A 24453-nucleotide genomic window follows, 5' to 3' on the forward strand; every position below is an offset into this window, starting at 1 on the left:
AGGGCTCAGTCTGTCTTTTCAGATTCAAATGAGACCAATTTACTTTTTTTGTAACTGATTTTAAAATAAAAAAGAATAAATTCCGCACACTATTTGCACTTGCAGATGTTTCAAAATTAAAATGTATGTTGGTCATCTTCCAAACTGCGATTGTGACTGGTGAGGCATCATCAGTTCTCTCTATGCTGCCCCCCAATGGATGAATCCGGAACTACCTGGAAAGTTCATGAACTTGCTGGTGCTGATGACACACAGTATAAAGCTGAGAGACTCCCAGAACTGGAGTCAAATCTAAAAGCCTTACGACGCCACCAGAGAGACAACTCGACTGAGGAGCAAAACTAAAAGCCATTGAAAATGTTGAGCCTGCATGGATTCCAGCCTTCCCTCAGCTCATTCATGGGAATGGACTGGCCAGTGCGCAGTCTCTGGCCGGAGATCACATCTCTTTACAGACACGGAGAGGAACTGCAGGAGCTGAAGAGAAGCCTGGAGCAGCTGGAGAAACTTCAGGATAAGATCCTTGAGGAGATCCAGCTGATGCCACCCTCACAGGAGATCTACCCAGTGGCCTGCACAATGGAGAAAGAGGGAAGCGGCTTTGCTTTGACGCTGGACACTAAAGACTTTTCCCCAGAAGAACTGTCAGTCAGACAGGTGGGCAGGAAGCTGCATGTCAGCGGAAAGAGTGAGAAGAAGCAGGAGGATGGGAAGGGCTCGTACTCTTTCAGAACCCAAGAGTTCAGGCGGGTGTTTGATCTTCCTCAAGGAGTGAATCCTGAGGCGTTGACCTGCTCCATGGCTGATGGAAAGCTCTATATACAGGCACCAGTAAATCAGCCGTCAGATGCCGCTGAGAGGATGCTGCCCATTGACTGTCAAACTGTGAAGACAACGCAGCCGGAGACAGCCGACACCAGCACCACCCAGACGACAGTCAACAATCCTGAAAGCACTGAGCACAGAGTACAACCCTCAGCTGGACAATCTTAAATAATGATGTTTTGTTTTATTTAAAAACATTGTGTTGTACTTAATTGTTTTCTAGTCTTTAAGTAATACAAATGAACAAAAAGATGGATTTTTTATATTGAATATATACATGGAATTAAATAAAATAAGAACAGCAAAAAATGACATTTTCCATTTTTTTTGTTACTTCTCTAAATTGTAATGAAATATTGTAGAATAAAATCTCCAGAATTCCTAAAAAAAATAAAAAAAATAAATAAATAAATAAATACTGACTTGAAAAAAGTATAAGAGCTACAAAGACAATTTACAAATGTCACCATAAAATGTTCATGAACTTGCTAACATTTGGAAGATAGGAGAAAATATCAAACACCAGCAGCTCTGAGGCCAGTTGCATAAACATAGCCACTTTATTAAGACTGTCTTACATTTACATTTGCATGTCGTCTTTTAGCAGACGCTTTTATTCAAAGTGACTTACTGTACAGATGAGTACAACAGAAGCAATCAAAACCGACAAAAAGCAATGATACATGTAAGCCTATGACAAGTCTTGGTTATTCTTACAAAGTACACATAGCAAAGATTTATTTATTTTTATGAAAGGAAAAGAAAACAAGTCAAAAGAATATCCTGTCTTGACAAGTTTAAAGTTGACGTTGATCTTTCTTCATCCAGCAAGAAATGTCTGTTAGACATGCTGAGATGTGAGCAGCTGTCGTCAGGTCATTAGGATGGAAATCAGCATAGCAGTGATATGAAAAGCCATGTTTCTGAGTGACAGAACCTCATGATGTCATGTAGACAGAGAAGAGAAGTAGTCAGAGAACTGAGCCCTGAGGGACCCCAGTAGCTATAACTAGTCTTACGAACTAGTTTGACCAACTAGCAGTTAGCCAAGGGCTCAGTCTGTCTTTTCAGATTCAAATGAGACCAATTTACTTTTTTTGTAACTGATTTTAAAAGAAAAAAGAATAAATTCCGCACACTATCTGCACTTGCAGATGTTTCAAAATTAAAATGTATGTTGGTCATCTTCCAAACTGAGATTGTGACTGGTGAGGCATCATCAGTTCTCTCTATGCTGCCCCCCAATGGATGAATCCGGAACTACCTGGAAAGTTCATGAACTTGCTGGTGTTGATGACACACAGTATAAAGCTGAGAGACTCCCAGAACTGGAGTCAAATCTAAAAGCCTTTCGACGCCACCAGAGAGACAACTCGACTGAGGAGCAAAACTAAAAGCCATTGAAAATGTTGAGCCTGCATGGATTCCAGCCTTCCCTCAGCTCATTCATGGGAATGGACTGGCCAGTGCGCAGTCTCTGGCCGGAGATCACATCTCTTTACAGACATGGAAAAGAACTGCAGGAGCTGAAGAGACGCCTAGAGCAGCTGGGGAAATTTCAGGATAAGATCCTTGAGGAGATCCAGCTGATGCCACCCTCACAGGAGATCTACCCAGTGGCCTGCACAATGGAGAAAGAGGGAAGCGGCTTTGCTTTGACGCTGGACACTAAAGACTTTTCCCCAGAAGAACTCTCAGTCAGACAGGTGGGCAGGAAGCTGCATGTCAGCGGAAAGAGTGAGAAGAAGCAGGAGGATGGGAAGGGCTCGTACTCTTTCAGAACCCAAGAGTTCAGGCGGGTGTTTGATCTTCCTCAAGGAGTGAATCCTGAGGCGGTGACCTGCTCCATGGCTGATGGAAAGCTCTATATACAGGCACCAGTAAATCAGCCATCAGATGCCGCTGAGAGGATGCTGCCCATTGACTGTCAAACTGTGAAGACAACGCAGCCGGAGACAGCCGACACCAGCACCACCCAGACGACACTCAACAATCCTGAAAGCACTGAGCACAGAGTACAACCCTCTGCTGGACAATCTTAAATAATGATGTTTTGTTTTATTTAAAAACATTGTGTTGTACTTAATTGTTTTCTAGTCTTTAAGTAATACAAATGAACAAAAAGATGGATTTTTTTATATTGAATATATACATGGAATTAAATAAAATAAGAACAGCAAAAAATGACATTTTCCATTTTTTCTGTCCTCTCTAAATTGTAATTAAGTATTGTAGAATAAAATCTCCAGAATTCTTCAAAAAAAAAAAAAAAAAAAAAAAGAGTAAAAACTGACTTGAAACAAGTATAAGAGCTACAAAGACAATTTACAAATGTCACCATAAAATGTTCATGAACTTGCTAACATTTGGAAGATAGGAAAAAATATCAAACACCAGCAGCTCTGAGGCCAGTTGCATAAACATAGCCACTTTATTAAGACTGTCTTACATTTACATTTGCATGTCGTCTTTTAGCAGACGCTTTTATTCAAAGTGACTTACTGTACAGATGAGTACAACAGAAGCAATCAAAACCGACAAAAAGCAATGATACATGTAAGTTTATGACAAGTCTTGCTTATTCTTACAAAGTACACATAGCAAAGATTTATTTATTTTTAAAAAAAGGAAAAGAAAACAAGTCAAAAGAATATCCTGTCTTGGCAAGTTTGAAGTTGACGTTGATGTTTCTTCATCCAGCAAGAAATGTCTGTTAGACATGCTGAGATGTGAGCAGCTGTCGTCAGGTCATTAGGATGGAAATCAGCATAGCAGTGATATGAAAAGCCATGTTTCTGAGTGACAGAACCTCATGATGTCATGTAGACAGAGAAGAGAAGTAGTCAGAGAACTGAGCCCTGAGGGACCCCAGTAGCTATAACTAGTCTTACGAACTAGTTTGACCAACTAGCAGTTAGCCAAGGGCTCAGTCTGTCTTTTCAGATTCAAATGAGACCAATTTACTTTTTTTGTAACTGATTTTAAAATAAAAAAGAATAAATTCCGCACACTATTTGCACTTGCAGATGTTTCAAAATTAAAATGTATGTTGGTCATCTTCCAAACTGCGATTGTGACTGGTGAGGCATCATCAGTTCTCTCTATGCTGCCCCCCAATGGATGAATCCGGAACTACCTGGAAAGTTCATGAACTTGCTGGTGCTGATGACACACAGTATAAAGCTGAGAGACTCCCAGAACTGGAGTCAAATCTAAAAGCCTTACGACGCCACCAGAGAGACAACTCGACTGAGGAGCAAAACTAAAAGCCATTGAAAATGTTGAGCCTGCATGGATTCCAGCCTTCCCTCAGCTCATTCATGGGAATGGACTGGCCAGTGCGCAGTCTCTGGCCGGAGATCACATCTCTTTACAGACACGGAGAGGAACTGCAGGAGCTGAAGAGAAGCCTGGAGCAGCTGGAGAAACTTCAGGATAAGATCCTTGAGGAGATCCAACTGATGCCACCCTCACAGGAGATCTACCCAGTGGCCTGCACAATGGAGAAAGAGGGAAGCGGCTTTGCTTTGACGCTGGACACTAAAGACTTTTCCCCAGAAGAACTGTCAGTCAGACAGGTGGGCAGGAAGCTGCATGTCAGCGGAAAGAGTGAGAAGAAGCAGGAGGATGGGAAGGGCTCGTACTCTTTCAGAACCCAAGAGTTCAGGCGGGTGTTTGATCTTCCTCAAGGAGTGAATCCTGAGGCGGTGACCTGCTCCATGGCTGATGGAAAGCTCTATATACAGGCACCAGTAAATCAGCCGTCAGATGCCGCTGAGAGGATGCTGCCCATTGACTGTCAAACTGTGAAGACAACGCAGCCGGAGACAGCCGACACCAGCACCACCCAGACGACACTCAACAATCCTGAAAGCACTGAGCACAGAGTACAACCCTCTGCTGGACAATCTTAAATAATGATGTTTTGTTTTATTTAAAAACATTGTGTTGTACTTAATTGTTTTCTAGTCTTTAAGTAATACAAATGAACAAAAAGATGGATTTTTTATATTGAATATATACATGGAATTAAATAAAATAAGAACAGCAAAAAATGACATTTTCCATTTTTTCTGTCCTCTCTAAATTGTAATTAAGTATTGTAGAATAAAATCTCCAGAATTCTTCAAAAAAAAAAAAAAAAAAAAAAAAGAGTAAAAACTGACTTGAAACAAGTATAAGAGCTACAAAGACAATTTACAAATGTCACCATAAAATGTTCATGAACTTGCTAACATTTGGAAGATAGGAAAAAATATCAAACACCAGCAGCTCTGAGGCCAGTTGCATAAACATAGCCACTTTATTAAGACTGTCTTACATTTACATTTGCATGTCGTCTTTTAGCAGACGCTTTTATTCAAAGTGACTTACTGTACAGATGAGTACAACAGAAGCAATCAAAACCGACAAAAAGCAATGATACATGTAAGTTTATGACAAGTCTTGCTTATTCTTACAAAGTACACATAGCAAAGATTTATTTATTTTTAAAAAAAGGAAAAGAAAACAAGTCAAAAGAATATCCTGTCTTGGCAAGTTTGAAGTTGACGTTGATGTTTCTTCATCCAGCAAGAAATGTCTGTTAGACATGCTGAGATGTGAGCAGCTGTCGTCAGGTCATTAGGATGGAAATCAGCATAGCAGTGATATGAAAAGCCATGTTTCTGAGTGACAGAACCTCATGATGTCATGTAGACAGAGAAGAGAAGTAGTCAGAGAACTGAGCCCTGAGGGACCCCAGTAGCTATAACTAGTCTTACGAACTAGTTTGACCAACTAGCAGTTAGCCAAGGGCTCAGTCTGTCTTTTCAGATTCAAATGAGACCAATTTACTTTTTTTGTAACTGATTTTAAAATAAAAAAGAATAAATTCCGCACACTATTTGCACTTGCAGATGTTTCAAAATTAAAATGTATGTTGGTCATCTTCCAAACTGCGATTGTGACTGGTGAGGCATCATCAGTTCTCTCTATGCTGCCCCCCAATGGATGAATCCGGAACTACCTGGAAAGTTCATGAACTTGCTGGTGCTGATGACACACAGTATAAAGCTGAGAGACTCCCAGAACTGGAGTCAAATCTAAAAGCCTTACGACGCCACCAGAGAGACAACTCGACTGAGGAGCAAAACTAAAAGCCATTGAAATTGTTGAGCCTGCATGGATTCCAGCCTTCCCTCAGCTCATTCATGGGAATGGACTGGCCAGTGCGCAGTCTCTGGCCGGAGATCACATCTCTTTACAGACACGGAGAGGAACTGCAGGAGCTGAAGAGAAGCCTGGAGCAGCTGGAGAAACTTCAGGATAAGATCCTTGAGGAGATCCAACTGATGCCACCCTCACAGGAGATCTACCCAGTGGCCTGCACAATGGAGAAAGAGGGAAGCGGCTTTGCTTTGACGCTGGACACTAAAGACTTTTCCCCAGAAGAACTGTCAGTCAGACAGGTGGGCAGGAAGCTGCATGTCAGCGGAAAGAGTGAGAAGAAGCAGGAGGATGGGAAGGGCTCGTACTCTTTCAGAACCCAAGAGTTCAGGCGGGTGTTTGATCTTCCTCAAGGAGTGAATCCTGAGGCGTTGACCTGCTCCATGGCTGATGGAAAGCTCTATATACAGGCACCAGTAAATCAGCCGTCAGATGCCGCTGAGAGGATGCTGCCCATTGACTGTCAAACTGTGAAGACAACGCAGCCGGAGACAGCCGACACCAGCACCACCCAGACGACAGTCAACAATCCTGAAAGCACTGAGCACAGAGTACAACCCTCAGCTGGACAATCTTAAATAATGATGTTTTGTTTTATTTAAAAACATTGTGTTGTACTTAATTGTTTTCTAGTCTTTAAGTAATACAAATGAACAAAAAGATGGATTTTTTATATTGAATATATACATGGAATTAAATAAAATAAGAACAGCAAAAAATGACATTTTCCATTTTTTTTGTTACTTCTCTAAATTGTAATGAAATATTGTAGAATAAAATCTCCAGAATTCCTAAAAAAAAAAAAATAAAAAAAAAAAATAAATAAATACTGACTTGAAAAAAGTATAAGAGCTACAAAGACAATTTACAAATGTCACCATAAAATGTTCATGAACTTGCTAACATTTGGAAGATAGGAGAAAATATCAAACACCAGCAGCTCTGAGGCCAGTTGCATAAACATAGCCACTTTATTAAGACTGTCTTACATTTACATTTGCATGTCGTCTTTTAGCAGACGCTTTTATTCAAAGTGACTTACTGTACAGATGAGTACAACAGAAGCAATCAAAACCGACAAAAAGCAATGATACATGTAAGCCTATGACAAGTCTTGGTTATTCTTACAAAGTACACATAGCAAAGATTTATTTATTTTTATGAAAGGAAAAGAAAACAAGTCAAAAGAATATCCTGTCTTGACAAGTTTAAAGTTGACGTTGATCTTTCTTCATCCAGCAAGAAATGTCTGTTAGACATGCTGAGATGTGAGCAGCTGTCGTCAGGTCATTAGGATGGAAATCAGCATAGCAGTGATATGAAAAGCCATGTTTCTGAGTGACAGAACCTCATGATGTCATGTAGACAGAGAAGAGAAGTAGTCAGAGAACTGAGCCCTGAGGGACCCCAGTAGCTATAACTAGTCTTACGAACTAGTTTGACCAACTAGCAGTTAGCCAAGGGCTCAGTCTGTCTTTTCAGATTCAAATGAGACCAATTTACTTTTTTTGTAACTGATTTTAAAATAAAAAAGAATAAATTCCGCACACTATTTGCACTTGCAGATGTTTCAAAATTAAAATGTATGTTGGTCATCTTCCAAACTGCGATTGTGACTGGTGAGGCATCATCAGTTCTCTCTATGCTGCCCCCCAATGGATGAATCCGGAACTACCTGGAAAGTTCATGAACTTGCTGGTGCTGATGACACACAGTATAAAGCTGAGAGACTCCCAGAACTGGAGTCAAATCTAAAAGCCTTACGACGCCACCAGAGAGACAACTCGACTGAGGAGCAAAACTAAAAGCCATTGAAATTGTTGAGCCTGCATGGATTCCAGCCTTCCCTCAGCTCATTCATGGGAATGGACTGGCCAGTGCGCAGTCTCTGGCCGGAGATCACATCTCTTTACAGACACGGAGAGGAACTGCAGGAGCTGAAGAGAAGCCTGGAGCAGCTGGAGAAACTTCAGGATAAGATCCTTGAGGAGATCCAACTGATGCCACCCTCACAGGAGATCTACCCAGTGGCCTGCACAATGGAGAAAGAGGGAAGCGGCTTTGCTTTGACGCTGGACACTAAAGACTTTTCCCCAGAAGAACTGTCAGTCAGACAGGTGGGCAGGAAGCTGCATGTCAGCGGAAAGAGTGAGAAGAAGCAGGAGGATGGGAAGGGCTCGTACTCTTTCAGAACCCAAGAGTTCAGGCGGGTGTTTGATCTTCCTCAAGGAGTGAATCCTGAGGCGTTGACCTGCTCCATGGCTGATGGAAAGCTCTATATACAGGCACCAGTAAATCAGCCGTCAGATGCCGCTGAGAGGATGCTGCCCATTGACTGTCAAACTGTGAAGACAACGCAGCCGGAGACAGCCGACACCAGCACCACCCAGACGACAGTCAACAATCCTGAAAGCACTGAGCACAGAGTACAACCCTCAGCTGGACAATCTTAAATAATGATGTTTTGTTTTATTTAAAAACATTGTGTTGTACTTAATTGTTTTCTAGTCTTTAAGTAATACAAATGAACAAAAAGATGGATTTTTTATATTGAATATATACATGGAATTAAATAAAATAAGAACAGCAAAAAATGACATTTTCCATTTTTTTTGTTACTTCTCTAAATTGTAATGAAATATTGTAGAATAAAATCTCCAGAATTCCTAAAAAAAAAAAAATAAAAAAAAAAAATAAATAAATACTGACTTGAAAAAAGTATAAGAGCTACAAAGACAATTTACAAATGTCACCATAAAATGTTCATGAACTTGCTAACATTTGGAAGATAGGAGAAAATATCAAACACCAGCAGCTCTGAGGCCAGTTGCATAAACATAGCCACTTTATTAAGACTGTCTTACATTTACATTTGCATGTCGTCTTTTAGCAGACGCTTTTATTCAAAGTGACTTACTGTACAGATGAGTACAACAGAAGCAATCAAAACCGACAAAAAGCAATGATACATGTAAGCCTATGACAAGTCTTGGTTATTCTTACAAAGTACACATAGCAAAGATTTATTTATTTTTATGAAAGGAAAAGAAAACAAGTCAAAAGAATATCCTGTCTTGACAAGTTTAAAGTTGACGTTGATCTTTCTTCATCCAGCAAGAAATGTCTGTTAGACATGCTGAGATGTGAGCAGCTGTCGTCAGGTCATTAGGATGGAAATCAGCATAGCAGTGATATGAAAAGCCATGTTTCTGAGTGACAGAACCTCATGATGTCATGTAGACAGAGAAGAGAAGTAGTCAGAGAACTGAGCCCTGAGGGACCCCAGTAGCTATAACTAGTCTTACGAACTAGTTTGACCAACTAGCAGTTAGCCAAGGGCTCAGTCTGTCTTTTCAGATTCAAATGAGACCAATTTACTTTTTTTGTAACTGATTTTAAAAGAAAAAAGAATAAATTCCGCACACTATCTGCACTTGCAGATGTTTCAAAATTAAAATGTATGTTGGTCATCTTCCAAACTGAGATTGTGACTGGTGAGGCATCATCAGTTCTCTCTATGCTGCCCCCCAATGGATGAATCCGGAACTACCTGGAAAGTTCATGAACTTGCTGGTGCTGATGACACACAGTATAAAGCTGAGAGACTCCCAGAACTGGAGTCAAATCTAAAAGCCTTTCGACGCCACCAGAGAGACAACTCGACTGAGGAGCAAAACTAAAAGCCATTGAAAATGTTGAGCCTGCATGGATTCCAGCCTTCCCTCAGCTCATTCATGGGAATGGACTGGCCAGTGCGCAGTCTCTGGCCGGAGATCACATCTCTTTACAGACATGGAAAAGAACTGCAGGAGCTGAAGAGACGCCTAGAGCAGCTGGGGAAATTTCAGGATAAGATCCTTGAGGAGATCCAGCTGATGCCACCCTCACAGGAGATCTACCCAGTGGCCTGCACAATGGAGAAAGAGGGAAGCGGCTTTGCTTTGACGCTGGACACTAAAGACTTTTCCCCAGAAGAACTCTCAGTCAGACAGGTGGGCAGGAAGCTGCATGTCAGCGGAAAGAGTGAGAAGAAGCAGGAGGATGGGAAGGGCTCGTACTCTTTCAGAACCCAAGAGTTCAGGCGGGTGTTTGATCTTCCTCAAGGAGTGAATCCTGAGGCGGTGACCTGCTCCATGGCTGATGGAAAGCTCTATATACAGGCACCAGTAAATCAGCCATCAGATGCCGCTGAGAGGATGCTGCCCATTGACTGTCAAACTGTGAAGACAACGCAGCCGGAGACAGCCGACACCAGCACCACCCAGACGACACTCAACAATCCTGAAAGCACTGAGCACAGAGTACAACCCTCTGCTGGACAATCTTAAATAATGATGTTTTGTTTTATTTAAAAACATTGTGTTGTACTTAATTGTTTTCTAGTCTTTAAGTAATACAAATGAACAAAAAGATGGATTTTTTATATTGAATATATACATGGAATTAAATAAAATAAGAACAGCAAAAAATGACATTTTCCATTTTTTCTGTCCTCTCTAAATTGTAATTAAGTATTGTAGAATAAAATCTCCAGAATTCTTCAAAAAAAAAAAAAAAAAAAAAAAGAGTAAAAACTGACTTGAAACAAGTATAAGAGCTACAAAGACAATTTACAAATGTCACCATAAAATGTTCATGAACTTGCTAACATTTGGAAGATAGGAAAAAATATCAAACACCAGCAGCTCTGAGGCCAGTTGCATAAACATAGCCACTTTATTAAGACTGTCTTACATTTACATTTGCATGTCGTCTTTTAGCAGACGCTTTTATTCAAAGTGACTTACTGTACAGATGAGTACAACAGAAGCAATCAAAACCGACAAAAAGCAATGATACATGTAAGTTTATGACAAGTCTTGCTTATTCTTACAAAGTACACATAGCAAAGATTTATTTATTTTTAAAAAAAGGAAAAGAAAACAAGTCAAAAGAATATCCTGTCTTGGCAAGTTTGAAGTTGACGTTGATGTTTCTTCATCCAGCAAGAAATGTCTGTTAGACATGCTGAGATGTGAGCAGCTGTCGTCAGGTCATTAGGATGGAAATCAGCATAGCAGTGATATGAAAAGCCATGTTTCTGAGTGACAGAACCTCATGATGTCATGTAGACAGAGAAGAGAAGTAGTCAGAGAACTGAGCCCTGAGGGACCCCAGTAGCTATAACTAGTCTTACGAACTAGTTTGACCAACTAGCAGTTAGCCAAGGGCTCAGTCTGTCTTTTCAGATTCAAATGAGACCAATTTACTTTTTTTGTAACTGATTTTAAAATAAAAAAGAATAAATTCCGCACACTATTTGCACTTGCAGATGTTTCAAAATTAAAATGTATGTTGGTCATCTTCCAAACTGCGATTGTGACTGGTGAGGCATCATCAGTTCTCTCTATGCTGCCCCCCAATGGATGAATCCGGAACTACCTGGAAAGTTCATGAACTTGCTGGTGCTGATGACACACAGTATAAAGCTGAGAGACTCCCAGAACTGGAGTCAAATCTAAAAGCCTTACGACGCCACCAGAGAGACAACTCGACTGAGGAGCAAAACTAAAAGCCATTGAAAATGTTGAGCCTGCATGGATTCCAGCCTTCCCTCAGCTCATTCATGGGAATGGACTGGCCAGTGCGCAGTCTCTGGCCGGAGATCACATCTCTTTACAGACACGGAGAGGAACTGCAGGAGCTGAAGAGAAGCCTGGAGCAGCTGGAGAAACTTCAGGATAAGATCCTTGAGGAGATCCAACTGATGCCACCCTCACAGGAGATCTACCCAGTGGCCTGCACAATGGAGAAAGAGGGAAGCGGCTTTGCTTTGACGCTGGACACTAAAGACTTTTCCCCAGAAGAACTGTCAGTCAGACAGGTGGGCAGGAAGCTGCATGTCAGCGGAAAGAGTGAGAAGAAGCAGGAGGATGGGAAGGGCTCGTACTCTTTCAGAACCCAAGAGTTCAGGCGGGTGTTTGATCTTCCTCAAGGAGTGAATCCTGAGGCGTTGACCTGCTCCATGGCTGATGGAAAGCTCTATATACAGGCACCAGTAAATCAGCCGTCAGATGCCGCTGAGAGGATGCTGCCCATTGACTGTCAAACTGTGAAGACAACGCAGCCGGAGACAGCCGACACCAGCACCACCCAGACGACAGTCAACAATCCTGAAAGCACTGAGCACAGAGTACAACCCTCAGCTGGACAATCTTAAATAATGATGTTTTGTTTTATTTAAAAACATTGTGTTGTACTTAATTGTTTTCTAGTCTTTAAGTAATACAAATGAACAAAAAGATGGATTTTTTATATTGAATATATACATGGAATTAAATAAAATAAGAACAGCAAAAAATGACATTTTCCATTTTTTTTGTTACTTCTCTAAATTGTAATGAAATATTGTAGAATAAAATCTCCAGAATTCCTAAAAAAAAAAAAATAAAAAAAAAAATACTGACTTGAAAAAAGTATAAGAGCTACAAAGACAATTTACAAATGTCACCATAAAATGTTCATGAACTTGCTAACATTTGGAAGATAGGAGAAAATATCAAACACCAGCAGCTCTGAGGCCAGTTGCATAAACATAGCCACTTTATTAAGACTGTCTTACATTTACATTTGCATGTCGTCTTTTAGCAGACGCTTTTATTCAAAGTGACTTACTGTACAGATGAGTACAACAGAAGCAATCAAAACCGACAAAAAGCAATGATACATGTAAGCCTATGACAAGTCTTGGTTATTCTTACAAAGTACACATAGCAAAGATTTATTTATTTTTATGAAAGGAAAAGAAAACAAGTCAAAAGAATATCCTGTCTTGACAAGTTTAAAGTTGACGTTGATCTTTCTTCATCCAGCAAGAAATGTCTGTTAGACATGCTGAGATGTGAGCAGCTGTCGTCAGGTCATTAGGATGGAAATCAGCATAGCAGTGATATGAAAAGCCATGTTTCTGAGTGACAGAACCTCATGATGTCATGTAGACAGAGAAGAGAAGTAGTCAGAGAACTGAGCCCTGAGGGACCCCAGTAGCTATAACTAGTCTTACGAACTAGTTTGACCAACTAGCAGTTAGCCAAGGGCTCAGTCTGTCTTTTCAGATTCAAATGAGACCAATTTACTTTTTTTGTAACTGATTTTAAAAGAAAAAAGAATAAATTCCGCACACTATCTGCACTTGCAGATGTTTCAAAATTAAAATGTATGTTGGTCATCTTCCAAACTGAGATTGTGACTGGTGAGGCATCATCAGTTCTCTCTATGCTGCCCCCCAATGGATGAATCCGGAACTACCTGGAAAGTTCATGAACTTGCTGGTGCTGATGACACACAGTATAAAGCTGAGAGACTCCCAGAACTGGAGTCAAATCTAAAAGCCTTTCGACGCCACCAGAGAGACAACTCGACTGAGGAGCAAAACTAAAAGCCATTGAAAATGTTGAGCCTGCATGGATTCCAGCCTTCCCTCAGCTCATTCATGGGAATGGACTGGCCAGTGCGCAGTCTCTGGCCGGAGATCACATCTCTTTACAGACATGGAAAAGAACTGCAGGAGCTGAAGAGACGCCTAGAGCAGCTGGGGAAATTTCAGGATAAGATCCTTGAGGAGATCCAGCTGATGCCACCCTCACAGGAGATCTACCCAGTGGCCTGCACAATGGAGAAAGAGGGAAGCGGCTTTGCTTTGACGCTGGACACTAAAGACTTTTCCCCAGAAGAACTCTCAGTCAGACAGGTGGGCAGGAAGCTGCATGTCAGCGGAAAGAGTGAGAAGAAGCAGGAGGATGGGAAGGGCTCGTACTCTTTCAGAACCCAAGAGTTCAGGCGGGTGTTTGATCTTCCTCAAGGAGTGAATCCTGAGGCGGTGACCTGCTCCATGGCTGATGGAAAGCTCTATATACAGGCACCAGTAAATCAGCCATCAGATGCCGCTGAGAGGATGCTGCCCATTGACTGTCAAACTGTGAAGACAACGCAGCCGGAGACAGCCGACACCAGCACCACCCAGACGACACTCAACAATCCTGAAAGCACTGAGCACAGAGTACAACCCTCTGCTGGACAATCTTAAATAATGATGTTTTGTTTTATTTAAAAACATTGTGTTGTACTTAATTGTTTTCTAGTCTTTAAGTAATACAAATGAACAAAAAGATGGATTTTTTATATTGAATATATACATGGAATTAAATAAAATAAGAACAGCAAAAAATGACATTTTCCATTTTTTCTGTCCTCTCTAAATTGTAATTAAGTATTGTAGAATAAAATCTCCAGAATTCCTAAAAAAAAAAAAATAAAAAAAAAAATACTGACTTGAAAAAAGTATAAGAGCTACAAAGACAATTTACAAATGTCACCATAAAATGTTCATGAACTTGCTAACATTTGGAAGATAGGAGAAAATATCAAACACCAGCAGCTCTGAGGCCAGTTGCATAAACATAGCCACTTTATTAAGACTGTCTTACATTTACATTTGCATGTCGTCTTTTAGCAGACGCTTTTATTCAAAGTGACTTACTGTACAGATGAGTACAACAGAAGCAATCAAAACCGACAAAAAGCAATGATACATGTAAGCCTATGACAAGTCTTGGTTATTCTTACAAAGTACACATAGCAAAGATTTATTTATTTTTATGAAAGGAAAAGAAAACAAGTCAAAAGAATATCCTGTCTTGACAAGTTTAAAGTTGACGTTGATCTTTCTTCATCCAGCAAGAAATGTCTGTTAGACATGCTGAGATGTGAGCAGCTGTCGTCAGGTCATTAGGATGGAAATCAGCATAGCAGTGATATGAAAAGCCATGTTTCTGAGTGACAGAACCTCATGATGTCATGTAGACAGAGAAGAGAAGTAGTCAGAGAACTGAGCCCTGAGGGACCCCAGTAGCTATAACTAGTCTTACGAACTAGTTTGACCAACTAGCAGTTAGCCAAGGGCTCAGTCTGTCTTTTCAGATTCAAATGAGACCAATTTACTTTTTTTGTAACTGATTTTAAAAGAAAAAAGAATAAATTCCGCACACTATCTGCACTTGCAGATGTTTCAAAATTAAAATGTATGTTGGTCATCTTCCAAACTGAGATTGTGACTGGTGAGGCATCATCAGTTCTCTCTATGCTGCCCCCCAATGGATGAATCCGGAACTACCTGGAAAGTTCATGAACTTGCTGGTGCTGATGACACACAGTATAAAGCTGAGAGACTCCCAGAACTGGAGTCAAATCTAAAAGCCTTTCGACGCCACCAGAGAGACAACTCGACTGAGGAGCAAAACTAAAAGCCATTGAAAATGTTGAGCCTGCATGGATTCCAGCCTTCCCTCAGCTCATTCATGGGAATGGACTGGCCAGTGCGCAGTCTCTGGCCGGAGATCACATCTCTTTACAGACATGGAAAAGAACTGCAGGAGCTGAAGAGACGCCTAGAGCAGCTGGGGAAATTTCAGGATAAGATCCTTGAGGAGATCCAGCTGATGCCACCCTCACAGGAGATCTACCCAGTGGCCTGCACAATGGAGAAAGAGGGAAGCGGCTTTGCTTTGACGCTAGACACTAAAGACTTTTCCCCAGAAGAACTCTCAGTCAGACAGGTGGGCAGGAAGCTGCATGTCAGCGGAAAGAGTGAGAAGAAGCAGGAGGATGGGAAGGGCTCGTACTCTTTCAGAACCCAAGAGTTCAGGCGGGTGTTTGATCTTCCTCAAGGAGTGAATCCTGAGGCGGTGACCTGCTCCATGGCTGATGGAAAGCTCTATATACAGGCACCAGTAAATCAGCCATCAGATGCCGCTGAGAGGATGCTGCCCATTGACTGTCAAACTGTGAAGACAACGCAGCCGGAGACAGCCGACACCAGCACCACCCAGACGACACTCAACAATCCTGAAAGCACTGAGCACAGAGTACAACCCTCTGCTGGACAATCTTAAATAATGATGTTTTGTTTTATTTAAAAACATTGTGTTGTACTTAATTGTTTTCTAGTCTTTAAGTAATACAAATGAACAAAAAGATGGATTTTTTATATTGAATATATACATGGAATTAAATAAAATAAGAACAGCAAAAAATGACATTTTCCATTTTTTCTGTCCTCTCTAAATTGTAATTAAGTATTGTAGAATAAAATCTCCAGAATTCTTCAAAAAAAAAAAAAAAAAAAAAAAGAGTAAAAACTGACTTGAAACAAGTATAAGAGCTACAAAGACAATTTACAAATGTCACCATAAAATGTTCATGAACTTGCTAACATTTGGAAGATAGGAAAAAATATCAAACACCAGCAGCTCTGAGGCCAGTTGCATAAACATAGCCACTTTATTAAGACTGTCTTACATTTACATTTGCATGTCGTCTTTTAGCAGACGCTTTTATTCAAAGTGACTTACTGTACAGATGAGTACAACAGAAGCAATCAAAACCGACAAAAAGCAATGATACATGTAAGTTTATGACAAGTCTTGCTTATTCTTACAAAGTACACATAGCAAAGATTTATTTATTTTTAAAAAAAGGAAAAGAAAACAAGTCAAAAGAATATCCTGTCTTGGCAAGTTTGAAGTTGACGTTGATGTTTCTTCATCCAGCAAGAAATGTCTGTTAGACATGCTGAGATGTGAGCAGCTGTCGTCAGGTCATTAGGATGGAAATCAGCATAGCAGTGATATGAAAAGCCATGTTTCTGAGTGACAGAACCTCATGATGTCATGTAGACAGAGAAGAGAAGTAGTCAGAGAACTGAGCCCTGAGGGACCCCAGTAGCTATAACTAGTCTTACGAACTAGTTTGACCAACTAGCAGTTAGCCAAGGGCTCAGTCTGTCTTTTCAGATTCAAATGAGACCAATTTACTTTTTTTGTAACTGATTTTAAAATAAAAAAGAATAAATTCCGCACACTATTTGCACTTGCAGATGTTTCAAAATTAAAATGTATGTTGGTCATCTTCCAAACTGCGATTGTGACTGGTGAGGCATCATCAGTTCTCTCTATGCTGCCCCCCAATGGATGAATCCGGAACTACCTGGAAAGTTCATGAACTTGCTGGTGCTGATGACACACAGTATAAAGCTGAGAGACTCCCAGAACTGGAGTCAAATCTAAAAGCCTTACGACGCCACCAGAGAGACAACTCGACTGAGGAGCAAAACTAAAAGCCATTGAAAATGTTGAGCCTGCATGGATTCCAGCCTTCCCTCAGCTCATTCATGGGAATGGACTGGCCAGTGCGCAGTCTCTGGCCGGAGATCACATCTCTTTACAGACACGGAGAGGAACTGCAGGAGCTGAAGAGAAGCCTGGAGCAGCTGGAGAAACTTCAGGATAAGATCCTTGAGGAGATCCAACTGATGCCACCCTCACAGGAGATCTACCCAGTGGCCTGCACAATGGAGAAAGAGGGAAGCGGCTTTGCTTTGACGCTGGACACTAAAGACTTTTCCCCAGAAGAACTGTCAGTCAGACAGGTGGGCAGGAAGCTGCATGTCAGCGGAAAGAGTGAGAAGAAGCAGGAGGATGGGAAGGGCTCGTACTCTTTCAGAACCCAAGAGTTCAGGCGGGTGTTTGATCTTCCTCAAGGAGTGAATCCTGAGGCGGTGACCTGCTCCATGGCTGATGGAAAGCTCTATATACAGGCACCAGTAAATCAGCCGTCAGATGCCGCTGAGAGGATGCTGCCCATTGACTGTCAAACTGTGAAGACAACGCAGCCGGAGACAGCCGACACCAGCACCACCCAGACGACAGTCAACAATCCTGAAAGCACTGAGCACAGAGTACAACCCTCAGCTGGACAATCTTAAATAATGATGTTTTGTTTTATTTAAAAACATTGTGTTGTACTTAATTGTTTTCTAGTCTTTAAGTAATACAAATGAACAAAAAGATGGATTTTTTATATTGAATATATACATGGAATTAAATAAAATAAGAACAGCAAAAAATGACATTTTCCATTTTTTTTGTTACTTCTCTAAATTGTAATGAAATATTGTAGAATAAAATCTCCAGAATTCCTAAAAAAAAAAAAAAAAAAAAAAATAAATAAATAAATACTGACTTGAAAAAAGTATAAGAGCTACAAAGACAATTTACAAATGTCACCATAAAATGTTCATGAACTTGCTAACATTTGGAAGATAGGAGAAAATATCAAACACCAGCAGCTCTGAGGCCAGTTGCATAAACATAGCCACTTTATTAAGACTGTCTTACATTTACATTTGCATGTCGTCTTTTAGCAGACGCTTTTATTCAAAGTGACTTACTGTACAGATGAGTACAACAGAAGCAATCAAAACCGACAAAAAGCAATGATAAGTGTAAGTTTATGACAAGTCTTGGTTATTCTTACAAAGTACACATAGCAAAGATTTATTTATTTTTATGAAAGGAAAAGAAAACAAGTCAAAAGAATATCCTGTCTTGACAAGTTTAAAGTTGACGTTGATCTTTCTTCATCCAGCAAGAAATGTCTGTTAGACATGCTGAGATGTGAGCAGCTGTCGTCAGGTCATTAGGATGGAAATCAGCATAGCAGTGATATGAAAAGCCATGTTTCTGAGTGACAGAACCTCATGATGTCATGTAGACAGAGAAGAGAAGTAGTCAGAGAACTGAGCCCTGAGGGACCCCAGTAGCTATAACTAGTCTTACGAACTAGTTTGACCAACTAGCAGTTAGCCAAGGGCTCAGTCTGTCTTTTCAGATTCAAATGAGACCAATTTACTTTTTTTGTAACTGATTTTAAAAGAAAAAAGAATAAATTCCGCACACTATCTGCACTTGCAGATGTTTCAAAATTAAAATGTATGTTGGTCATCTTCCAAACTGAGATTGTGACTGGTGAGGCATCATCAGTTCTCTCTATGCTGCCCCCCAATGGATGAATCCGGAACTACCTGGAAAGTTCATGAACTTGCTGGTGCTGATGACACACAGTATAAAGCTGAGAGACTCCCAGAACTGGAGTCAAATCTAAAAGCCTTTCGACGCCACCAGAGAGACAACTCGACTGAGGAGCAAAACTAAAAGCCATTGAAAATGTTGAGCCTGCATGGATTCCAGCCTTCCCTCAGCTCATTCATGGGAATGGACTGGCCAGTGCGCAGTCTCTGGCCGGAGATCACATCTCTTTACAGACATGGAAAAGAACTGCAGGAGCTGAAGAGACGCCTAGAGCAGCTGGGGAAATTTCAGGATAAGATCCTTGAGGAGATCCAGCTGATGCCACCCTCACAGGAGATCTACCCAGTGGCCTGCACAATGGAGAAAGAGGGAAGCGGCTTTGCTTTGACGCTGGACACTAAAGACTTTTCCCCAGAAGAACTCTCAGTCAGACAGGTGGGCAGGAAGCTGCATGTCAGCGGAAAGAGTGAGAAGAAGCAGGAGGATGGGAAGGGCTCGTACTCTTTCAGAACCCAAGAGTTCAGGCGGGTGTTTGATCTTCCTCAAGGAGTGAATCCTGAGGCGGTGACCTGCTCCATGGCTGATGGAAAGCTCTATATACAGGCACCAGTAAATCAGCCATCAGATGCCGCTGAGAGGATGCTGCCCATTGACTGTCAAACTGTGAAGACAACGCAGCCGGAGACAGCCGACACCAGCACCACCCAGACGACACTCAACAATCCTGAAAGCACTGAGCACAGAGTACAACCCTCTGCTGGACAATCTTAAATAATGATGTTTTGTTTTATTTAAAAACATTGTGTTGTACTTAATTGTTTTCTAGTCTTTAAGTAATACAAATGAACAAAAAGATGGATTTTTTATATTGAATATATACATGGAATTAAATAAAATAAGAACAGCAAAAAATGACATTTTCCATTTTTTCTGTCCTCTCTAAATTGTAATTAAGTATTGTAGAATAAAATCTCCAGAATTCTTCAAAAAAAAAAAAAAAAAAAAAAAGAGTAAAAACTGACTTGAAACAAGTATAAGAGCTACAAAGACAATTTACAAATGTCACCATAAAATGTTCATGAACTTGCTAACATTTGGAAGATAGGAAAAAATATCAAACACCAGCAGCTCTGAGGCCAGTTGCATAAACATAGCCACTTTATTAAGACTGTCTTACATTTACATTTGCATGTCGTCTTTTAGCAGACGCTTTTATTCAAAGTGACTTACTGTACAGATGAGTACAACAGAAGCAATCAAAACCGACAAAAAGCAATGATACATGTAAGTTTATGACAAGTCTTGCTTATTCTTACAAAGTACACATAGCAAAGATTTATTTATTTTTAAAAAAAGGAAAAGAAAACAAGTCAAAAGAATATCCTGTCTTGGCAAGTTTGAAGTTGACGTTGATGTTTCTTCATCCAGCAAGAAATGTCTGTTAGACATGCTGAGATGTGAGCAGCTGTCGTCAGGTCATTAGGATGGAAATCAGCATAGCAGTGATATGAAAAGCCATGTTTCTGAGTGACAGAACCTCATGATGTCATGTAGACAGAGAAGAGAAGTAGTCAGAGAACTGAGCCCTGAGGGACCCCAGTAGCTATAACTAGTCTTACGAACTAGTTTGACCAACTAGCAGTTAGCCAAGGGCTCAGTCTGTCTTTTCAGATTCAAATGAGACCAATTTACTTTTTTTGTAACTGATTTTAAAATAAAAAAGAATAAATTCCGCACACTATTTGCACTTGCAGATGTTTCAAAATTAAAATGTATGTTGGTCATCTTCCAAACTGCGATTGTGACTGGTGAGGCATCATCAGTTCTCTCTATGCTGCCCCCCAATGGATGAATCCGGAACTACCTGGAAAGTTCATGAACTTGCTGGTGCTGATGACACACAGTATAAAGCTGAGAGACTCCCAGAACTGGAGTCAAATCTAAAAGCCTTACGACGCCACCAGAGAGACAACTCGACTGAGGAGCAAAACTAAAAGCCATTGAAAATGTTGAGCCTGCATGGATTCCAGCCTTCCCTCAGCTCATTCATGGGAATGGACTGGCCAGTGCGCAGTCTCTGGCCGGAGATCACATCTCTTTACAGACACGGAGAGGAACTGCAGGAGCTGAAGAGAAGCCTGGAGCAGCTGGAGAAACTTCAGGATAAGATCCTTGAGGAGATCCAACTGATGCCACCCTCACAGGAGATCTACCCAGTGGCCTGCACAATGGAGAAAGAGGGAAGCGGCTTTGCTTTGACGCTGGACACTAAAGACTTTTCCCCAGAAGAACTGTCAGTCAGACAGGTGGGCAGGAAGCTGCATGTCAGCGGAAAGAGTGAGAAGAAGCAGGAGGATGGGAAGGGCTCGTACTCTTTCAGAACCCAAGAGTTCAGGCGGGTGTTTGATCTTCCTCAAGGAGTGAATCCTGAGGCGGTGACCTGCTCCATGGCTGATGGAAAGCTCTATATACAGGCACCAGTAAATCAGCCGTCAGATGCCGCTGAGAGGATGCTGCCCATTGACTGTCAAACTGTGAAGACAACGCAGCCGGAGACAGCCGACACCAGCACCACCCAGACGACAGTCAACAATCCTGAAAGCACTGAGCACAGAGTACAACCCTCAGCTGGACAATCTTAAATAATGATGTTTTGTTTTATTTAAAAACATTGTGTTGTACTTAATTGTTTTCTAGTCTTTAAGTAATACAAATGAACAAAAAGATGGATTTTTTATATTGAATATATACATGGAATTAAATAAAATAAGAACAGCAAAAAATGACATTTTCCATTTTTTTTGTTACTTCTCTAAATTGTAATGAAATATTGTAGAATAAAATCTCCAGAATTCCTAAAAAAAAAAAAAAAAAAATAAATAAATAAATAAATACTGACTTGAAAAAAGTATAAGAGCTACAAAGACAATTTACAAATGTCACCATAAAATGTTCATGAACTTGCTAACATTTGGAAGATAGGAGAAAATATCAAACACCAGCAGCTCTGAGGCCAGTTGCATAAACATAGCCACTTTATTAAGACTGTCTTACATTTACATTTGCATGTCGTCTTTTAGCAGACGCTTTTATTCAAAGTGACTTACTGTACAGATGAGTACAACAGAAGCAATCAAAACCGACAAAAAGCAATGATAAGTGTAAGTTTATGACAAGTCTTGGTTATTCTTACAAAGTACACATAGCAAAGATTTATTTATTTTTATGAAAGGAAAAGAAAACAAGTCAAAAGAATATCCTGTCTTGACAAGTTTAAAGTTGACGTTGATCTTTCTTCATCCAGCAAGAAATGTCTGTTAGACATGCTGAGATGTGAGCAGCTGTCGTCAGGTCATTAGGATGGAAATCAGCATAGCAGTGATATGAAAAGCCATGTTTCTGAGTGACAGAACCTCATGATGTCATGTAGACAGAGAAGAGAAGTAGTCAGAGAACTGAGCCCTGAGGGACCCCAGTAGCTATAACTAGTCTTACGAACTAGTTTGACCAACTAGCAGTTAGCCAAGGGCTCAGTCTGTCTTTTCAGATTCAAATGAGACCAATTTACTTTTTTTGTAACTGATTTTAAAAGAAAAAAGAATAAATTCCGCACACTATCTGCACTTGCAGATGTTTCAAAATTAAAATGTATGTTGGTCATCTTCCAAACTGAGATTGTGACTGGTGAGGCATCATCAGTTCTCTCTATGCTGCCCCCCAATGGATGAATCCGGAACTACCTGGAAAGTTCATGAACTTGCTGGTGCTGATGACACACAGTATAAAGCTGAGAGACTCCCAGAACTGGAGTCAAATCTAAAAGCCTTTCGACGCCACCAGAGAGACAACTCGACTGAGGAGCAAAACTAAAAGCCATTGAAAATGTTGAGCCTGCATGGATTCCAGCCTTCCCTCAGCTCATTCATGGGAATGGACTGGCCAGTGCGCAGTCTCTGGCCGGAGATCACATCTCTTTACAGACATGGAAAAGAACTGCAGGAGCTGAAGAGACGCCTAGAGCAGCTGGGGAAATTTCAGGATAAGATCCTTGAGGAGATCCAGCTGATGCCACCCTCACAGGAGATCTACCCAGTGGCCTGCACAATGGAGAAAGAGGGAAGCGGCTTTGCTTTGACGCTGGACACTAAAGACTTTTCCCCAGAAGAACTCTCAGTCAGACAGGTGGGCAGGAAGCTGCATGTCAGCGGAAAGAGTGAGAAGAAGCAGGAGGATGGGAAGGGCTCGTACTCTTTCAGAACCCAAGAGTTCAGGCGGGTGTTTGATCTTCCTCAAGGAGTGAATCCTGAGGCGGTGACCTGCTCCATGGCTGATGGAAAGCTCTATATACAGGCACCAGTAAATCAGCCATCAGATGCCGCTGAGAGGATGCTGCCCATTGACTGTCAAACTGTGAAGACAACGCAGCCGGAGACAGCCGACACCAGCACCACCCAGACGACACTCAACAATCCTGAAAGCACTGAGCACAGAGTACAACCCTCTGCTGGACAATCTTAAATAATGATGTTTTGTTTTATTTAAAAACATTGTGTTGTACTTAATTGTTTTCTAGTCTTTAAGTAATACAAATGAACAAAAAGATGGATTTTTTATATTGAATATATACATGGAATTAAATAAAATAAGAACAGCAAAAAATGACATTTTCCATTTTTTCTGTCCTCTCTAAATTGTAATTAAGTATTGTAGAATAAAATCTCCAGAATTCTTCAAAAAAAAAAAAAAAAAAAAAAAAGAGTAAAAACTGACTTGAAACAAGTATAAGAGCTACAAAGACAATTTACAAATGTCACCATAAAATGTTCATGAACTTGCTAACATTTGGAAGATAGGAAAAAATATCAAACACCAGCAGCTCTGAGGCCAGTTGCATAAACATAGCCACTTTATTAAGACTGTCTTACATTTACATTTGCATGTCGTCTTTTAGCAGACGCTTTTATTCAAAGTGACTTACTGTACAGATGAGTACAACAGAAGCAATCAAAACCGACAAAAAGCAATGATACATGTAAGTTTATGACAAGTCTTGCTTATTCTTACAAAGTACACATAGCAAAGATTTATTTATTTTTAAAAAAAGGAAAAGAAAACAAGTCAAAAGAATATCCTGTCTTGGCAAGTTTGAAGTTGACGTTGATGTTTCTTCATCCAGCAAGAAATGTCTGTTAGACATGCTGAGATGTGAGCAGCTGTCGTCAGGTCATTAGGATGGAAATCAGCATAGCAGTGATATGAAAAGCCATGTTTCTGAGTGACAGAACCTCATGATGTCATGTAGACAGAGAAGAGAAGTAGTCAGAGAACTGAGCCCTGAGGGACCCCAGTAGCTATAACTAGTCTTACGAACTAGTTTGACCAACTAGCAGTTAGCCAAGGGCTCAGTCTGTCTTTTCAGATTCAAATGAGACCAATTTACTTTTTTTGTAACTGATTTTAAAATAAAAAAGAATACATTCCGCACACTATTTGCACTTGCAGATGTTTCAAAATT

General features: G+C 40.6%; 13 protein-coding genes across 13 annotated transcripts; all 13 read left to right on the plus strand.

The window, feature by feature from the left end:
* The first annotated feature begins 293 nt into the window (after positions 1–293).
* LOC127969674 (heat shock protein 30-like) lies at positions 294–1113 on the plus strand. Its single transcript, XM_052571734.1, has one exon. The coding sequence runs from the start codon at positions 358–360 to the stop codon at positions 991–993; it is 636 nt and encodes a 211-aa protein (XP_052427694.1). The 5' UTR covers positions 294–357; the 3' UTR covers positions 994–1113.
* Positions 1114–2177: 1064 nt separating this feature from the next.
* On the plus strand, positions 2178–2997 carry LOC127969679 (heat shock protein 30-like). Its single transcript, XM_052571739.1, has one exon. The coding sequence runs from the start codon at positions 2232–2234 to the stop codon at positions 2865–2867; it is 636 nt and encodes a 211-aa protein (XP_052427699.1). The 5' UTR covers positions 2178–2231; the 3' UTR covers positions 2868–2997.
* A 1034-nt stretch (positions 2998–4031) lies between these two features.
* Positions 4032–4878, plus strand: LOC127969691 (heat shock protein 30-like). Its single transcript, XM_052571751.1, has one exon. The coding sequence runs from the start codon at positions 4104–4106 to the stop codon at positions 4737–4739; it is 636 nt and encodes a 211-aa protein (XP_052427711.1). The 5' UTR covers positions 4032–4103; the 3' UTR covers positions 4740–4878.
* A 1103-nt stretch (positions 4879–5981) lies between these two features.
* LOC127970509 (heat shock protein 30-like) lies at positions 5982–6611 on the plus strand. Its single transcript, XM_052573105.1, has one exon. The coding sequence runs from the start codon at positions 6018–6020 to the stop codon at positions 6609–6611; it is 594 nt and encodes a 197-aa protein (XP_052429065.1). The 5' UTR covers positions 5982–6017.
* A 1245-nt stretch (positions 6612–7856) lies between these two features.
* On the plus strand, positions 7857–8486 carry LOC127970511 (heat shock protein 30-like). Its single transcript, XM_052573107.1, has one exon. It carries the CDS (start codon positions 7893–7895, stop codon positions 8484–8486), a length of 594 nt encoding a protein of 197 aa, XP_052429067.1. The 5' UTR covers positions 7857–7892.
* A 1185-nt stretch (positions 8487–9671) lies between these two features.
* On the plus strand, positions 9672–10500 carry LOC127969677 (heat shock protein 30-like). The gene has a single exon (XM_052571738.1). The coding sequence runs from the start codon at positions 9726–9728 to the stop codon at positions 10359–10361; it is 636 nt and encodes a 211-aa protein (XP_052427698.1). The 5' UTR covers positions 9672–9725; the 3' UTR covers positions 10362–10500.
* A 1024-nt stretch (positions 10501–11524) lies between these two features.
* LOC127969672 (heat shock protein 30-like) lies at positions 11525–12342 on the plus strand. Its single transcript, XM_052571732.1, has one exon. It carries the CDS (start codon positions 11597–11599, stop codon positions 12230–12232), a length of 636 nt encoding a protein of 211 aa, XP_052427692.1. The 5' UTR covers positions 11525–11596; the 3' UTR covers positions 12233–12342.
* A 1066-nt stretch (positions 12343–13408) lies between these two features.
* Positions 13409–14237, plus strand: LOC127969685 (heat shock protein 30-like). The gene has a single exon (XM_052571744.1). It carries the CDS (start codon positions 13463–13465, stop codon positions 14096–14098), a length of 636 nt encoding a protein of 211 aa, XP_052427704.1. The 5' UTR covers positions 13409–13462; the 3' UTR covers positions 14099–14237.
* Positions 14238–15272: 1035 nt separating this feature from the next.
* On the plus strand, positions 15273–16101 carry LOC127969684 (heat shock protein 30-like). Its single transcript, XM_052571743.1, has one exon. The coding sequence runs from the start codon at positions 15327–15329 to the stop codon at positions 15960–15962; it is 636 nt and encodes a 211-aa protein (XP_052427703.1). The 5' UTR covers positions 15273–15326; the 3' UTR covers positions 15963–16101.
* Positions 16102–17125: 1024 nt separating this feature from the next.
* On the plus strand, positions 17126–17848 carry LOC127969696 (heat shock protein 30-like). The gene has a single exon (XM_052571757.1). It carries the CDS (start codon positions 17198–17200, stop codon positions 17831–17833), a length of 636 nt encoding a protein of 211 aa, XP_052427717.1. The 5' UTR covers positions 17126–17197; the 3' UTR covers positions 17834–17848.
* Positions 17849–19019: 1171 nt separating this feature from the next.
* LOC127969681 (heat shock protein 30-like) lies at positions 19020–19848 on the plus strand. Its single transcript, XM_052571741.1, has one exon. The coding sequence runs from the start codon at positions 19074–19076 to the stop codon at positions 19707–19709; it is 636 nt and encodes a 211-aa protein (XP_052427701.1). The 5' UTR covers positions 19020–19073; the 3' UTR covers positions 19710–19848.
* Positions 19849–20880: 1032 nt separating this feature from the next.
* Positions 20881–21595, plus strand: LOC127969695 (heat shock protein 30-like). The gene has a single exon (XM_052571756.1). It carries the CDS (start codon positions 20945–20947, stop codon positions 21578–21580), a length of 636 nt encoding a protein of 211 aa, XP_052427716.1. The 5' UTR covers positions 20881–20944; the 3' UTR covers positions 21581–21595.
* A 1171-nt stretch (positions 21596–22766) lies between these two features.
* On the plus strand, positions 22767–23595 carry LOC127969683 (heat shock protein 30-like). Its single transcript, XM_052571742.1, has one exon. It carries the CDS (start codon positions 22821–22823, stop codon positions 23454–23456), a length of 636 nt encoding a protein of 211 aa, XP_052427702.1. The 5' UTR covers positions 22767–22820; the 3' UTR covers positions 23457–23595.
* The last annotated feature ends 858 nt before the right edge of the window (positions 23596–24453 follow it).

Source organism: Carassius gibelio, chromosome B13 (genome assembly GCF_023724105.1).
Source record: "Carassius gibelio isolate Cgi1373 ecotype wild population from Czech Republic chromosome B13, carGib1.2-hapl.c, whole genome shotgun sequence".
Taxonomy (NCBI): Eukaryota; Metazoa; Chordata; class Actinopteri; order Cypriniformes; family Cyprinidae; genus Carassius; species Carassius gibelio.

Excerpts from the sequence above, each read along its gene's own strand:
- LOC127969674 (XM_052571734.1), top strand. The coding sequence starts at position 358 with ATGTTGAGCCTGCATGGATTCCAGCCTTCCCTCAGCTCATTCATGGGA.
- LOC127969679 (XM_052571739.1), top strand. The coding sequence starts at position 2,232 with ATGTTGAGCCTGCATGGATTCCAGCCTTCCCTCAGCTCATTCATGGGA.
- LOC127969691 (XM_052571751.1), top strand. The coding sequence starts at position 4,104 with ATGTTGAGCCTGCATGGATTCCAGCCTTCCCTCAGCTCATTCATGGGA.
- LOC127970509 (XM_052573105.1), top strand. The coding sequence starts at position 6,018 with ATGGGAATGGACTGGCCAGTGCGCAGTCTCTGGCCGGAGATCACATCT.
- LOC127970511 (XM_052573107.1), top strand. The coding sequence starts at position 7,893 with ATGGGAATGGACTGGCCAGTGCGCAGTCTCTGGCCGGAGATCACATCT.
- LOC127969677 (XM_052571738.1), top strand. The coding sequence starts at position 9,726 with ATGTTGAGCCTGCATGGATTCCAGCCTTCCCTCAGCTCATTCATGGGA.
- LOC127969672 (XM_052571732.1), top strand. The coding sequence starts at position 11,597 with ATGTTGAGCCTGCATGGATTCCAGCCTTCCCTCAGCTCATTCATGGGA.
- LOC127969685 (XM_052571744.1), top strand. The coding sequence starts at position 13,463 with ATGTTGAGCCTGCATGGATTCCAGCCTTCCCTCAGCTCATTCATGGGA.
- LOC127969684 (XM_052571743.1), top strand. The coding sequence starts at position 15,327 with ATGTTGAGCCTGCATGGATTCCAGCCTTCCCTCAGCTCATTCATGGGA.
- LOC127969696 (XM_052571757.1), top strand. The coding sequence starts at position 17,198 with ATGTTGAGCCTGCATGGATTCCAGCCTTCCCTCAGCTCATTCATGGGA.
- LOC127969681 (XM_052571741.1), top strand. The coding sequence starts at position 19,074 with ATGTTGAGCCTGCATGGATTCCAGCCTTCCCTCAGCTCATTCATGGGA.
- LOC127969695 (XM_052571756.1), top strand. The coding sequence starts at position 20,945 with ATGTTGAGCCTGCATGGATTCCAGCCTTCCCTCAGCTCATTCATGGGA.
- LOC127969683 (XM_052571742.1), top strand. The coding sequence starts at position 22,821 with ATGTTGAGCCTGCATGGATTCCAGCCTTCCCTCAGCTCATTCATGGGA.